Here is a 15,337-nt window from a genome sequence, read left to right as displayed (position 1 = left end):
CCAGTAAAAGTTTCGTCATGGCCCGCATTTTATTCTTTATGAATATCAGCGGCTCAAAACTTTAGTCAACTTTAATTTCAGTTGCCTTTTGGTCGAATCTTTGAATCATTAAACATCCAATCCTCTGATCTCTAACCGTCCCAATTCGTTGTGCGGTTCTGGGCAATTGGGACCATTTTTTGATGCGATTTAATCTTCAAAACATTCATATGAAAAATGCAATAAAGGTCTCTACCCAATATCTGCTTCTTATAAAAAAATTGTGGTTAAGCGTCTGAAAAAACAGAAAATATAAAAAAAATTTATTTTCTCAATTGTGAAAGTATACTCAGAAAAAAAGGATCTGCCATTCGTAAATACAAAATTTAAAATAAAAAATACCTGAGATTAAATTTCCAGATTGCACGACATGGGTGCAAAACACTCGCGTGTGAAAACCTTTCGTGCAGTTGCTTCATGCCGTGTTGGATCGTTTCACTGATTGGTCTCAATTTCAGTTTCATGTTCATTTCACAAAAAACAACACAAACGTGATCTGATGAAAGATGAAAGAAATAAGGTGGCTCTATGCAATGATTGTCAACCGTAAATCAATTTTTTGTCTTTTGCCAATCCAATCGTGTTGTTTTTATTCTTCCTTTGTTGTTGTTTATGAATCTTCCTTCTTTTCCTCTCTCATTGATTTTTTTCACCAATCCATCCTCCAATATTCTCCACAACAAACGCGTTGACGCTCAAGTATCATCCTTTATTTATGACATTCATTCCAATATTTAAGACGATGAAAGTGCTTTAGCAATTAATTTCAAACGCTTAGTGCTGCTATGAATGGTTAAATATTATCTATCAGATTTGTTTCTAGAACATTTTCAGATTTATCTAACAAAATAGCAAAACTAATTAAGCGCTAAATTTAGGTGAAAGTAAGAAAAGAAGTTCTCAAACAATGAGATCATCAGAGCGGTTGGTCTCAGTAGCAACAACGTTGTTATTTTGTTGCTCGTTTGGCGTCTCGTTGGAAACATCAGACGTTGTAGTTCGCATCGGTATGATGGTCAGTCTGGAAAATTCGGTAAAGTTTCCACAGTGGATTTTAGAAGGCTACTACTTGGCCATCAAGCACTTCAACGAATCCATCCCACTTTACAAGTTTGTCATCTTTTTAAGGATGAGTGGGTAATTTTTGTAGTGAGTATCAAAAGTGTTTTCATGATTGCAATAAGTGTACTTAATTAATTATAATTTTCACAAAAATTTTACTGTTTCAAAATATTTTTATAATTTTTTCAGAATTAAAATTTCAGATTAATGTTAATTCTCTGCCGTCTGCTCATATGAATGTATTTTTATTTTAGATTTAATAAGAGAGCGTTAATTAAATAAGGAATTTGAGAGTGCAAATATCAAAAGTTACATCCTTCAAATTTTATTGAAACCATTGCTTGAATTAAAAATATTTAAGAAAACTTTATCAAGCGTTAAAAATCTTCAGACCACATATAAAGCATTACTCTACGTACGCAACGAAATAAACGTAATTTCAACTGATGGTGCATGGAATTAACTGTTTTGATAATTTCAAATTATTAAATAATTGTTCGTAAACTAATCTGACAATAAAATTAAAATCAAAATTTTTATCAAGAACATTTTGCCCAAAGATTTATTAATTTTTATTGATCTTAACCGCAGCTTGTCGACGAGAGTTGTTTTCATTTGCGACGGAGTGCGAGGCACCAAGGCGGGAATAGAGCTGTACATGAACGAACACGCCAACGTCTTTTTTGGGTCCTTCTGTGCCCTCAGTATGTTTAAAAATTGTATTTGATGACGAATTATTTTTTTTTAATTTTTATACCTTTAATTTCTATTTTACCAAAGATTGCATATCGACCTCTCAAGTGACGGACTATTGGGACATCCCTTACTTTGCCACGGAATGCCTCGATGAAGCTCTGGACAACTCGAATATTTACCAAACGGTCATTCGATTGAATGGCTCTCCAAGGACGTACGGATGGGCGTTGTACACACTTTTTCAACGCAACAAATGGAAAAGTTGCGCTATTATTAAGCAATTGGATGTAGATTTCTGTCAATTTGTGATAAACGCCACAAGAAGCAAATTTCGTGCCAACAATATAAGAGTAGATGAATATTTGGAGGTTAATAATGAATTCTCTGATGAAGAAGTAAAAGATCTTTTGAAAAAAATTTCTGCCTCGTCTAGAAGTATGTATTGTTTTGTATAAGTTGTTATAAATTTAAATGTTGAAATTTAGGACTTACTTTTATTTAGCGGGTGAGGAAGGTTTGTTGGGCGAAAATTTGAAATATTTAGTGATTTTTTTCATTCAACCCACTTGAACTCATTTCAATTTTATAATTTTTTATTGTGGTGGACTTTTATTAAAATCAAAAGCATGGGCACTCGGCGGTGTACTGCTTATTTGAAGCATCCGCGTGTGCTGATTTTGAATTTGAAAACTGTTTTATTGTTTGCCGATCATACATTAAGTGTTCAATAATTTATTTCTTCTGTCTCATTTATGCAATATTTTCATAGTTTGGATTTACGTATCACAATCCGCATTAACTATAATGGCAAGTAACAAACAACTTAATGAATCAATCTACAACGGCATCATCATGAGGATGAACAAAAATTTCATTTTAAATTTTAATGTGACATCTTTCAAATATTCATTTTTTCCAGTCATCGTGTTCTGCCATTCGGACGCTAGCACGACAGCAAAGATAATGCAAGCAGCTTACACACTCGGTATGGCCGACCCGAAGGAGTTCGCTTGGGTCATCCTCTACAACATCTACTACAAGTTCGATTTCAACAGGCTCTTCGTTCCATGGTACTTTTTCAATAATACATCGCAAAGGAACGAGCTGATGAAAGCCTTTCAGTCGGTTAAAATTGTTAGTAATGCTCGAGTTTCAATCTTGTTGTTTTATAGAGAAAACTTAGTTTTGAATCTCATGGTAACAGTTTTCAACCAAATTGAAATTTGTTGAAATACCTTTAAATACTACATTTCGTAGTTGACATTTAAGAACTACACTCGACTCGCTGACCCCGAATCAACCACAACGCAGAACGTCACGTCTAAGACATTACAATTGGTTAGACAAAAAGACTGAGGCATAATTTAGACATGTTTTCATAATATTCTTATCAACTTTGCTTGATTTTCTAGTTAAAAATACATTTATTTAAAGTTTAATATATTTTTGGACTGTTTTTCAGCAGTTTTGTTATAAGTTTTATTATTCATAAAGGACATCTTAACGGATTCAGTGTACCTGTATTACGTGTTGAGGGACATGGCCATCAAACAGGGCTTGAACCCTTTCAGTGGCAGGGTCATACTCAATTTGAGTCGTGATATGGAAGTCAGTGGAGGTAAGTCTTTTGGTGATTGCTTGTCTTTTTGTACGATTTGTTGTTGACAGTTCAAGGTTTGTTCAGATAAAATAGATAGATTTAAGTTAGGTAGGATAATGGATTAATTAACAATATCATCTATAAACGATAAATTAACTTCTTGTTTATAGGTAATATGGTAGACTATATTTATGTGATGTTTAGTTCTAATAAATATAAATTTGATAGAAAAAATCGACCAGAAAACAAAATATAACACTTTTGTATAACGCTTGCCTAAGTGGATAATAATAAATGAATCGTTTGAACGAGTTTAGTGTTTTTCCTTCATCGAGAAAGGTGTTAAATAGTTAAACATAATTTACCAGGTGTCACTGAAACAATCAAAATGGACCCAGACGGAGATAGATTGATGACGTTCACAGTTTGGTCCCTGGCGCCTGATTCTCCAATGTTCAGACCTTATCTTAATATCAACTACTCTGATGGAAATTATTGGGTGGGCAATTTAGATAAGTATTTTTATGTTTTTTTTTTAATAAGTAATTTACAGTTTTTAATTTATACGCCCAGGCTTTCTTGGTGGGCAGTGAGAATTGGGGTTATTCACAAATTCCCCCCCTTGACAGACCAATATGCGAATATGACCCCAACATCTGCAATACAAGTTCAGAGCAACAAATTTTTTTTTATTTCTTCGAGTGTTTTCATAAAACAAATATTTTTTACAAATGTAAAATATCCGTTTATATATCAAAAAATTTTCCTACTCAATTCATTAATATGATTTGTTTAATTTTGATAAACTGCTATCAGAACACAAGACAATTTTAACAAATGATTTAAATAAATTTTTTGCAATCAGACCAAGACAAAATCATGTTTGGAGTAGGAATTCTCTTCACTGTCCTAATAGTAATTATCGCAGTATCGGTAGCTATCAGGTGATTTGAATGAAACGTTAACTACAAACATTGAAAATGAAAATTTACAGAATAATTAACAATTGAAACAGGTCTCGTATTGTCGAGCAGAGGATACAAAGCATGATCTGGAAGATCAAATACAGCGACCTGCAATTCATAAAAAAGTCTGAATGTGTAAGGAGATTTTGTTATAAATTTTAAAGTTTGTAGGTTGAAACTATTTAGTTATTAGCCCCGGTCTACGGTCGTCATTTCGTCTTAACTTTTTTCTTATTTTTTTTTCTTCTGATTAAAGACTCTTTTGTTTGCATTTGCATTTGCTCTTCTTTTCCCTGTAAATCTCTTTCTACTTCTCTAACTACTTCTCCTTCACTTACGAAGGTCTGAGCGGATCTTAGGACCGATCGAGTTACAAAATTTGACTGTTGAACATACACCACAAATGGTGTATGGAAATAAACTGACTATTTGTTTGAGTGATTGAAAAAGTTTAACGTCACTTCTTTCTTTCATTATAGAGGTGCAACAAATATATAATCTAACATTAAAAAATTACTCAAATTAAAACATCATGTAAGTATTAATACTTTTAGACTAAATGTGGTCAAACATAAAATGTACTGGACTTAAACAGCTGAAAAGTTCGTCCAAGTCAACAGTTTTCAAAGAATGGAACGAGCCCATGTACCCACATTCGTTCAGAGATTTTGAGGATTCCGCGAGTGACGGAGTCATGGTGGCCCTTCATAAGGGAGATGTGGTCACTGTGAACTACTCGAGCAAGAGGGAAGTTAAGTTGACCAGGAAGGATCTAGTAGAGCTCGTTAAAGTACGAGAGGGTGTTCGTTTGATGGTGATGGAGACTGTTGGAAGAAATGGTCAAATTTTTCTATAAACAAGTTGATGTGAAAATATTATTCAAATTTTAAATTTTTTAAATTTTATTATTTCAACCACAAATTTTGTTTTCAACCAATTTTCGATAGATGAAAGACCTTCAACACGACAACATCATCTTCTTCTTGGGAGCCTGCATCGAGATTGACAGAATTTGCTACCTCACTCAATACTGCGCCAGGGGCAATCTCCAGGTTATTTAATACAGCTTGCAAATCATCTCTTATCAACGTTGTTATTTTCTAATTGCTACATGTTTGTTTACTGCTTACATGTTTGAGCGGTTGTAAGTGTTTTTTGTAAAACATTTTCTATGTTAAAAAAATAATAATTAAAACAAAAAAGTTTTTGTCTGAAGGTCTGTTGCAAAATTGCAGAAGGTTAATATTCCTAATGGCTAAAAACATTTTCTTGCCGGCTTGAGTTTTTCAAGCAAAAATACCAAAATTAAACGCCGGAACTAGAAACCAACATATGTTTATGAAGTGTTACAAATCACTGAAAACTCAAAATTGCATTAATTGTTCATCAATGAAGGCAAAACTTAAATTGTGGAAATTTATAAATATTGTCAACAATCACGTCACGACCTACCAGGAACTGTTAGCTGAGGTGCAAACTCCGATCGATTGGACGTTCACTCTGTCGTTCACAACCGATTTAACTAAGGTGTGTAAATTATCCATCTAACAGAGTGATAACAAATATTAATTAATTAAAATTATTATTTGCTGTCTTTGTTTGTGCATCTGTCAAATTTTGTTCAAACTGAAATTTTGTTTGACTGCTAACACATTTTTTTAAGTTCATTCGCTCTGTTGTTTCATTATTTGAAAGGGGATGAACTACTTGCACAAATCCTTTGTAGTGCAGCATGGCAAGCTGAGTAGCAGTGTCTGTATGATTGATAACAAGTTTGTTTTAAAATGGAACTTTTTGAACATACTTTCTAATCGTGAGCAAATGCCTGAAAACTGCCTTTATTTGACTAAATTCTATTTATTTCCTCAAAAATAGTTGGGTCCTAAAAGTTACCGGATTTGGCTTACCAGCGTTCCGTACTAAAATGAAGGAGGAAAAGCATGGAGAGAGTTTCTACAGGGATCTCCTCTGGACTGCTCCTGAACATTTGTTTGCACAGAATTCAAGTCACTTGTTATTATCTGTTCATATGCACTGTAAATTATTTTGATATAAAATTTAAACTGTAAGAATAAAATTTATTACTTTTCATTTTTAATATTCAAAACCAATATATTAGTCCCCAAATAATTATTTTTCATAGTCCATGGTCGCTAGCCTAAGTTATGCCTCACTACTATAAATTTTGGTAGTTTTTTGGCCCCTTTGTCAAAATTTCAAACAGTACACATCTTCAAAATATTAGCTACCCCGTCAAATTTGTCTAGATCCGCCAATGATCGAGTATTGTGTTATTTTAATAAAGACAATGGAAAAAATAAAAAATTAAAAAAAAATGTTGTTTTTCAACAGATGATAGTAGTCAAAAAGGAGATGTGTTCAGTTTTGCAATCATAGTCTACGAGATGGTCTACAAGTGTTTTCCATACCAATCCACCAACCTTCACTACAAAGGTGTCCAGCAATGAATTCAGTTTTATTTTTGGTTTTTTTTAGAATAAAGGGCTTTTTTTGTTTAAATTATTTTTCAAAATAACGTGATAATACGTATGTTACTTCAAAAAGCGTTAAACTCAAGTGAGACAAATTATGAGCGCAGCCGAGGCCCATACATCTACCTGAACTCACCTTTGTTATGTTTATGAAATTGTGAAAAAGAAAGAGAACAAAACTTATCTCTGTTATTGTAAAAGCCATGAAAATCATGAAACCAAATAAAACCAGACATAATAATGCGCGTGCTCGATTGCTCCGGTGATCCATTCCGCCCAGTGTTGCACCTGCTGAACGAATCGGACGCCAACCCAGCCATTTTGAACCTGATCAAGCAGTGCTGGGCTCAACATCCGAACCTTCGTCCACCCTTTGATGTCATTGAAAAAATGGTGAAAGCATTCCACACTGGAAAGTTTGTTAGCTTAAATATTATTTATTTATAAAATTCATCGCCTATCTCTAAACATAAATATTCATTCATCAAAAAAACATTTTGTTGACTTTTCGACAAATGTTTTAATAAATGAGACGATGGATTGGCATGAATGTAACTTTCACTGACTGAAACAGAACAAACAGCATCGTTGACAGCATGTTGAAGAAGCTGGAGAAATATGCCAGCAACTTGGAGGCCATTGTTGAACAGAGAACTGAAGAGCTGATTGAAGAAAAGAAAAAAACTGATGTTCTCTTAAACAGCATTCTTCCACCGTTACTATTTTTTAAATATTTTGCACAACCGGTGCATCTGATAATCATTTTTTGGATAATGTTATACATTGATTCGATAGGCTATTTAGTGTTCAATGCTAATAAATTATTTCTGTTTTATCTATTGAATGAAATAACATGATTTGGCATACTTATAATAATAAATAATGAAAAGAAAAACTACCGTCCCATCGTTAATGAAAATTTTATTTTACATTAATAAGTTTTATAGCAGAAGAGTTGAAAGCAGGGCGCAAAGTTGAACCGAAAGTGTACCAGAGTGCCACGGTGTATTTCTCAGACATCGTTGGGTTCACGACGTTATCATCTGAGAGCACTCCCATGCAAATTGTGGATCTGCTTAATGATCTCTATGGAGCATTTGATGATACCATCTCCAAGCATAATGTTTACAAGGTTCGATTGCTTATTCCTATAATTTATAAAAAAAATTATTACATTTGTTTATCAAATTAAAAATTTATTTCAATGATAAGGTTGAGACGATAGGAGATGCGTACATGGTTGTGAGTGGTCTGCCTCAGGTAACAGAGCGCCATGTCGTGGAAATATGCAACATGGCATTGGATCTGCTGGGCATCGTCAAGACCTTCAAGATCAGACATCGGCCTGAGATGACACTCATGTTGAGGATTGGCATTCATTCGGGACCTTGTGCTGCCGGTTCGAACGTTTTCACTAACCTCTGAAAGTTGTATGCTAAATGGTCCTAATAATTCCAACAGGAGTAGTCGGTCACACGATGCCTCGCTACTGCTTGTTTGGCGATACGGTCAACACCGCTTCCAGGATGGAATCAACTGGTGAAGGTTGGTGTGAATCGATTGTATTGTAAGAGTCGTTTGATAATTTTTTTATATTTGGGTTTTTTAGTCTAAAAGTTTTTTTGTCAAAACAATAAATAAGTTTTTTTATAAATTTTTCAAATGTGAATTTTCCAAATTAAGAAAATTCAGCCAAAGATATATCAACCGACATTATTTCAAATTTACAAATTCAAACAAATTTTTCATTTTGACAGTAATTTAATTAAATGCAAATTATTATGTAAATTCAACAAATAAACTAATTTAATATATGTTCGGTTTTTATCGATACATATCAAAGCCCTCAAAATCCACTTGAGCACACCAGCCAGAGATCAACTCCTCCAGTTTCCTGGCTACGTCATCGAGTTGAGGGGTCCCACTGAGTTGAAGGTGAATTAACGATTTAATTTGATTCATATCAAAATATTTAAAACTAATTTTTTTGCTTCTAGTAGCTTATTTGTTGATATAGACCCAATTAAAACAGTTAATGTAGTTTCGGATTGAAACATATGTTTATCTGACTACATGACATAATCAAACATGATCTAACTGGAAAACGTATTTTGATAAAAGGTAGGAAAGCCACAAGTCAATTGTTTAAAATATTTGTATGAATATTTGAATATTAACATTTTTTTAAGTTAAGAAAATGTTAATTTTATTTTCAACTAATAACCTTAGAATATTTAAAAAGGTGTGATGGTCTAATATTAAGGGCGCCTGGTGCGGTTTCGCAGTAACCGGGTTCGAATATGATAAAAAGATCCCCGCCCACCACAAGCTTTGTGTGTGATGCGTCGTTTAGCATGTATTCGTATAAAATGTCTGTGCGTTTTGTTGAATTCCCTGAACTATGGAAGAGAGTAATTGACCTTTTAACCTTTAACTTTTAGTATATGTATCTAAATTGCAGGGCAAAGGAACGATGATAACGTACTGGCTGTTGAGAAAGGAAAATATTTCTAAAGATGAAAAATCGGAGCTCAAATTGTGAAATAATTTAATTTGTTTCCAAGTTCCGGGTTCGATACGCTGAATGGCGGCGAATAAACTCATTATACATGTGCTTTTATTGTTGTTAAATTGTTTAACTTAAGTGTTGTGCAGTAATGTTGGGTGTTGTATGTATACTAATATATGTCTTTATGTGTAAAATTCAATTAGACTATATCAAAGATTATTTCGTGTGCTTCATGTCTTGCACCACTTTGAGAAATTGTTAACGTAGACTCAACGGTATAAATACAACAACTTGGTGTTAATAAGTTATTTAAAATTTGATAAATCATGTTTGTAAATTAGTCCTGTAACTTCTGTAACTTTGGTTTGAAAAATTTTCTTCTGTTTATAAAACTCATTGATTTCGAATTAAAAACTTATGAAAAGGTCAAATTTTTAGGACAGAGTAATGCATATAGACGTTTACTTTGGTTATTAATTTTTTTCGGATGACTGATAACTAACTTTTCATTTAGATACTTATTTGGATAGAAAAAAATCAGTCATGCCGTGACGAACTTCACATTCTAATGAGAGGCACGTCCAGCAGCAAAGTAGCAAAGCGGTTGCTAGTCTTGACAAACATTAATTAAATTCTCCCTTCTTTTTATTTATGGTTCCGCCACACACGCCTGTGCGTGAGACATACAACTCGAGATCAACTAGTGAAACAGTCAGACATGACGTGGCACGACGGCACATAGGGAGAGTTGTGCACGAGCATGCAATCCTCGCCGGAATGCGAATTAATCTCAAGTTTTATTAATCGAAGATTATTTTCTGATTTAAATAATCAATTAAGAAAGATTGAAGTTGGTATGTATCGAAGTTAATTGCTTGTGAAATGAAATAAATTGCTGAAGTTGTTGTGATTAGTTCATAAAAAAAAACAACAATAAACTATGGACTCCATCTATATATTTCAAAACACGGAAATAATAATAAACGCTTCAGACGAATGACAGATTGAAGATGTTAACATCAAAATAGAGAGATTAACAAATCCAACTAATAAATGGCATACTTTGTTATTAAAAACTTCAATCTAATCTAACACATAACTTCATAAATAAATCAAATTGTAATAGACTGCCTCAAGAAATATTGGGATAGAGGATAGATTTCTGTTTATCAGCCTTTTTAATATTTTGTTATTGGCAACAATTAACATGTAAGCACAGACCACAAAAACTTTGCTAATTCTATAGTAACTAATAACTAGCTCTCAAACTAGTCAAAGTTAGTAAGCCATGTACACAAATACATACACATCTACATATATTTAAATTTCTAAATTCCATATGCATAGATACATACATAGGCATATATAAAGTTTAAAAAAGATATGTGCATATGTATTTCTGTTTTTCTTCACATTTTTTTTAATTAAAACGGTTTATTCATTTATGTTTCAATAATGTTCTTCACTTTTTTTTATTTTCTGATGGTTCCTTCTTTAAGAGCCAGTAAGTCACCATGGTACCTTTGCCCTTCAAATGGAATTCAAACATTTTGCTATTTAGAATGAATGCTACTTGAATGATTAGAATATCATTCCAAACATCGACAAAAAAATTTGGTAAAATATTTAATAATTCTATTTCAACTTAAAAACAAAATTAAAGAAAAACTGAATAAACAGCTTAAAAGAATTCGTTTCATAAAATATTGTTATGTCACTTTCAATTTTTTCTTCATAAATTAAGCATAAGTTTACTTTTAGCTCCGTGGGGCCTCTCAACTCGATAACGTAGCCAGGAAATCTTAGGAGCTGATCTCTGGCTGCTGTGCTCAAGTGGATTTTGAGCGCTTTGTGGTTTGTAAATGATTATTTTATGAATTTAGGTAACAAAATTATCAAGACAAGAGAAAAATTGAAAAATTTTGGAACCAAATGTTTTTGAATTATACAAAATGTAAAATAATTATCATAACACCAACCTTCACCAGTTGATTCCATCCTGGATGCGGTGTTGACCGTATCACCAAACAAGCAGTAGCGAGGCATCGTGTGACCGACCACTCCTGTTGAAATTATTAGGACCATTTAGCATACAACCTTCAGAGGTTAGTGAAAAGGTTCGAACCGGCAGCACAAGGTCCCGAATGAATGCCAATCCTCAACATGAGTGTCATCTCAGGCCGATGTCTGATCTTGAAGGTCTTGACGATGCCCAGCAGATCCAATGCCATGTTGCATATTTCCACGACATGGCGCTCTGTTACCTGAGGCAGACCACTCACAACCATGTACGCATCTCCTATCGTCTCAACCTTATCATTGAAACAACTTTTTTAATGTGCTGTACATTTTGAATTATGTTGAAATAAACTATAGGAAAAAAAATTGAACGAACTTTGTAAACATTATGCTTGGAGATGGTATCATCAAATGCTCCATATAGATCATTAAGCAGATCCACAATTTGCATGGGAGTGCTCTCAGATGACAAAGTCGTGAACCCAACAATGTCAGAAAAATACACTGAAGCACTTTGATACAACTTTGGCTCTACCTTGCGACCAGCTTTCAGTTCATCGGCTATAAAACTTTTTGTTTAACAAATCCAATACATACCTAATCAAAAGTTTTATGACATGCCGAATAAAAAAGTCAAAACTCCAATAAGAACTAAGAACTGATAATAAACATTTGTGAAAAAATATTTTTATTGACGAAATTTTTCTCACGGTGGCAGCATGCTGTTCAGTAAAATGTCAGTTTTGCGCTTCTCCTCAATCAACTCCTGAGTCCTCTGCTTCACAATCAGCTCCAAATTATTGGCGTACTTTTCCAGTTTCTTCAACATGCTGTCCACTATGCTGTCTGATCTGATACACATTGAATACTTTGTTTTTTTATATTTTTCATATTTTTAACTAATTTCATTGTTCGTCAGTTTTTTCCCCGTTTGATGGATTTCATTTGTCATGGTCTTTATAAAATCTTTTAAATAATTGTTAATAAATTGCACAAATAACATCCATTGCTAAATTACACATGATAGTTTGTTACTTCTGTCGACCTAAGCATTCTCTTTCTTTATATAACCGAAAAATAAATTATTGTTTTATTTCTTACGAAGAACCAACAAAACAACCAACTTTACAGTGTGAAACTTTTTCAACGTTTTCTCAACGGCGTCGAAGGCTGGTCGATCGTTGGGGTCTTCGGCCCAGCACTTAGTGACCAGGCTTACAATTGCCGGGTTGGCATCCGCGTCCTCCAAGGCGCGAAGTTGAGGACGGAAGGGTTCAGTCAGGCAGTTGTGAATGCGAGTTATTATGTCTGGTTAGTATCAATTTTACTCCATTTATTAACATTCAGCTCTGATTTGATGTATATCAACTAAAGTGTAAGCTGTAGCAGCAGTTTATTTTTTTATTTTCGTTAACACTGAATGTAAATTGCTAATTAGTTAAAATGTTAAAACATTGAGATTTTAATTATAATTTGCCACCTTTGTATTTCAGGTTATTCGTCTGATATGGAAAACATTTGAACAAAATTTCGTACACTATGATAGCAAAGCTATAAACGTCGCCCTTCTGACTGGAACCTGGTGTCAACAGATATATATGAATCTAAATGATTAAAGATTTTAACAATAAACATCTATCTAAGGGTTAACAATAATATTGTAACAAAACAATTTCCATCTTTAATTCCATCATTGCAGACATCTAAACTCGACTCACTTGAACCAGACGGCAACAAATGTTCAGGGGCAGTCCACAGCAGATCTCTGTAGAAATTTTCACTGGAATGTTCTTCTTTTATTTCGGTTTTGAACTTTGATAACCCAAATCCAGCAACTTTAAGGACCCATCTTCATTACAATAGAATTAATCAACTGACTTATTGAAATTAGCTTTTTAGATTAGATAGATTAAGCATTTTGAAACTTAGATACAAACAGTATATAAAACGCCTCTTTGGTATAAGCGCAAACAAAATAAAATAGCATACATAAAACTGAATAGAAAGATTGAAAAAAATATTATTAGGGCAAATAGAAATACTGAAAATTTTCAGACAGTGCTAATCTGCAGAAAAATCTTAATTTTTATTACAAAAAACAACCTGTTGTCAATCATGCAGACTTTACTGCTTAGTTTTCCGTGCTGCGCGATGAAGGATTTGTGAAGATAGTTCATGCCCTGGTGGTCAGACAGAGGTAGAACAATTTTTTATTTCGATATAATACCATTCAACAAAAAATACACAGAATTACAAAAAAATTTGGAAATATCGACAAACGTTATTGAAATATACAAAATTATTTTTTATTTTAAAAATCGAAAGCCTAATAAAATGAGCTGATTTGACCGTGTCAATAAATTTTTCAGTTATCGATAGTTATTGTGGGACATATTTTAAAAAATTGTGCGGGAGTTTATTCTTCAGTATTGACGTTTATGATTTAGTTTAATATCTTTTAACTACAGTATAAACTGAATAAATTTATGCCCGCATACCTTGCTAAGATCCGTTGCGAATGACAATTTAAACGTCCAATCTACGCTTGTTTGGGGGTCTGCCAAGAGCTCCTTGCAGTGTCGTGGAAATATGGTGTGATGATGTCTTGAACATAAATCTTAATTATCCTAATTAGCTTAATTAGACCTCACTCGATATATATGATTGTGAAGATGTGATGCTACAATGTTATAATCTAATGATGAAATGTCGCTAAAACTGCTAAATTGTTCTAATTTTAAAGAATTTTAAGTATAAATAACTTTAATGTTGATAATTTTTATGTATAAATAACGAAAACCTGTAAGCTGCCCCTTGCGCAATATTGAGTAAGATAGCAAATTCTGTCGGGCTCGATGCTTGCACCCAGGAAGTAAATGATATTGTCATGTTGCAAATCTTTCATCTGTCAGACATTTGTTCACAAAATTATTATGACAGGAAGGTAGTAATAATGAGTTAGTGTTTTTCACTACACAACTATAAAAGTATTTCCAAATTTCGTTATCACTTTCCATATCATATTCATTACGATAACATCTTTCCAATATCATTTATTAAACTTTTACTAACTTTCACCAACTCCACAAGATCCTTTCTAGTTAGGGCAATTTCCCTCTTTAAAGAATAATTAACAGTGACGACTTCTCCTTTGTGGATGGCTGTCAGCATACCACCAGTGCTGGCATCATCGAAGTCCTTGAAGGAGTGCAAAAATACGTGCTCCTCCGATTCGCTCACGTCTGAAGACTTCGATACACCTTTCAACTGTTTTTGTTTATTTTACTTAGTATATTTTTTTATTTCATATTTTTGCATCATTTTCTTTTCTTATCGTTATCTTGTTGTTTCTTATCATTTTCTTTTCTTATCGTTTTAACTCTTTTATTTATTTTTTGTAGTAGTTCTTTTGCACGTTGTACCGACGTATCTGCGTTTGTCAGAGTTTTGTTGTTGTAAAGAAAAAGTCATTAAATAATAATGCTAACGTTTTTGGCTCTTTTGAGAAATTGTAAGTCACTGTATTTGATCTTCCAAGTCATGCTCTGTATCCTCTGCTCGTTCACGTGCGACCTTTTGGTGCAAAAAAAAACTTAAAATCGAGTAAAAAAAGTCGGTAGTTTTTCTGAGCGTTTTTTATATCGCTTATTCATTATTTATCATTCTTTTCAAAGTAAAATGTGGACATGTTACCACATGTTTATCAAATCTTTTTGTTAAAAAATAAATTTAAGTTAGTATTTTCACAAATCAGTTGGACAAACGACAATTTTTTAAATTTCTACATCTCATGCCCCAATCTTTTGCTTTTAATTTGAAAATCGCATAAAATCCAACTGGTGCATCAACCTGATTATCAAGGAAAGGGATATGATGAAAATGAGTAGTACAAACATGACTGCCAACCCAATTGTTAACGTGTTGCTTTCTGAAGATGTTTAAAGTTATTAACTTT

The 15,337-nt window shown here is 33.2% G+C and overlaps 2 protein-coding genes across 2 annotated transcripts; one reads left to right on the top strand and one right to left on the bottom strand.

Moving 5' to 3' along the window:
- Nucleotides 1-5,056: 5,056 nt before the first annotated feature.
- Nucleotides 5,057-9,396, top strand: HELRODRAFT_77434 (hypothetical protein; the record flags this gene model as incomplete). The annotated part of the gene is made up of 13 exons (XM_009017934.1): nucleotides 5,057-5,152; nucleotides 5,310-5,414; nucleotides 5,818-5,889; nucleotides 6,058-6,134; nucleotides 6,238-6,368; nucleotides 6,715-6,816; nucleotides 7,087-7,270; nucleotides 7,429-7,569; nucleotides 7,794-7,986; nucleotides 8,067-8,253; nucleotides 8,316-8,399; nucleotides 8,698-8,789; nucleotides 9,316-9,396. The coding sequence occupies 13 exons, from the start codon at nucleotides 5,057-5,059 to the stop codon at nucleotides 9,394-9,396; spliced, it is 1,545 nt and encodes a 514-aa protein (XP_009016182.1).
- A 1,429-nt stretch (nucleotides 9,397-10,825) lies between these two features.
- Nucleotides 10,826-14,553, bottom strand: HELRODRAFT_77336 (hypothetical protein; the record flags this gene model as incomplete). Its single annotated transcript, XM_009017933.1, has 13 exons — nucleotides 10,826-10,891; nucleotides 11,119-11,210; nucleotides 11,343-11,426; nucleotides 11,489-11,675; nucleotides 11,759-11,951; nucleotides 12,093-12,233; nucleotides 12,507-12,690; nucleotides 12,863-12,961; nucleotides 13,107-13,231; nucleotides 13,483-13,562; nucleotides 13,881-13,952; nucleotides 14,183-14,287; nucleotides 14,455-14,553. The coding sequence occupies 13 exons, from the start codon at nucleotides 14,551-14,553 to the stop codon at nucleotides 10,826-10,828; spliced, it is 1,527 nt and encodes a 508-aa protein (XP_009016181.1).
- Between the last annotated feature and the right edge of the window lie 784 nt (nucleotides 14,554-15,337).

Source organism: Helobdella robusta, assembly GCF_000326865.2.
Source record: "Helobdella robusta unplaced genomic scaffold HELROscaffold_20, whole genome shotgun sequence".
In the NCBI taxonomy this organism is placed as follows: Eukaryota; Metazoa; Annelida; class Clitellata; order Rhynchobdellida; family Glossiphoniidae; genus Helobdella; species Helobdella robusta.
Note: the sequence above shows the minus strand (reverse complement) of the source record. Positions and strands in the feature narration are given on the sequence as shown.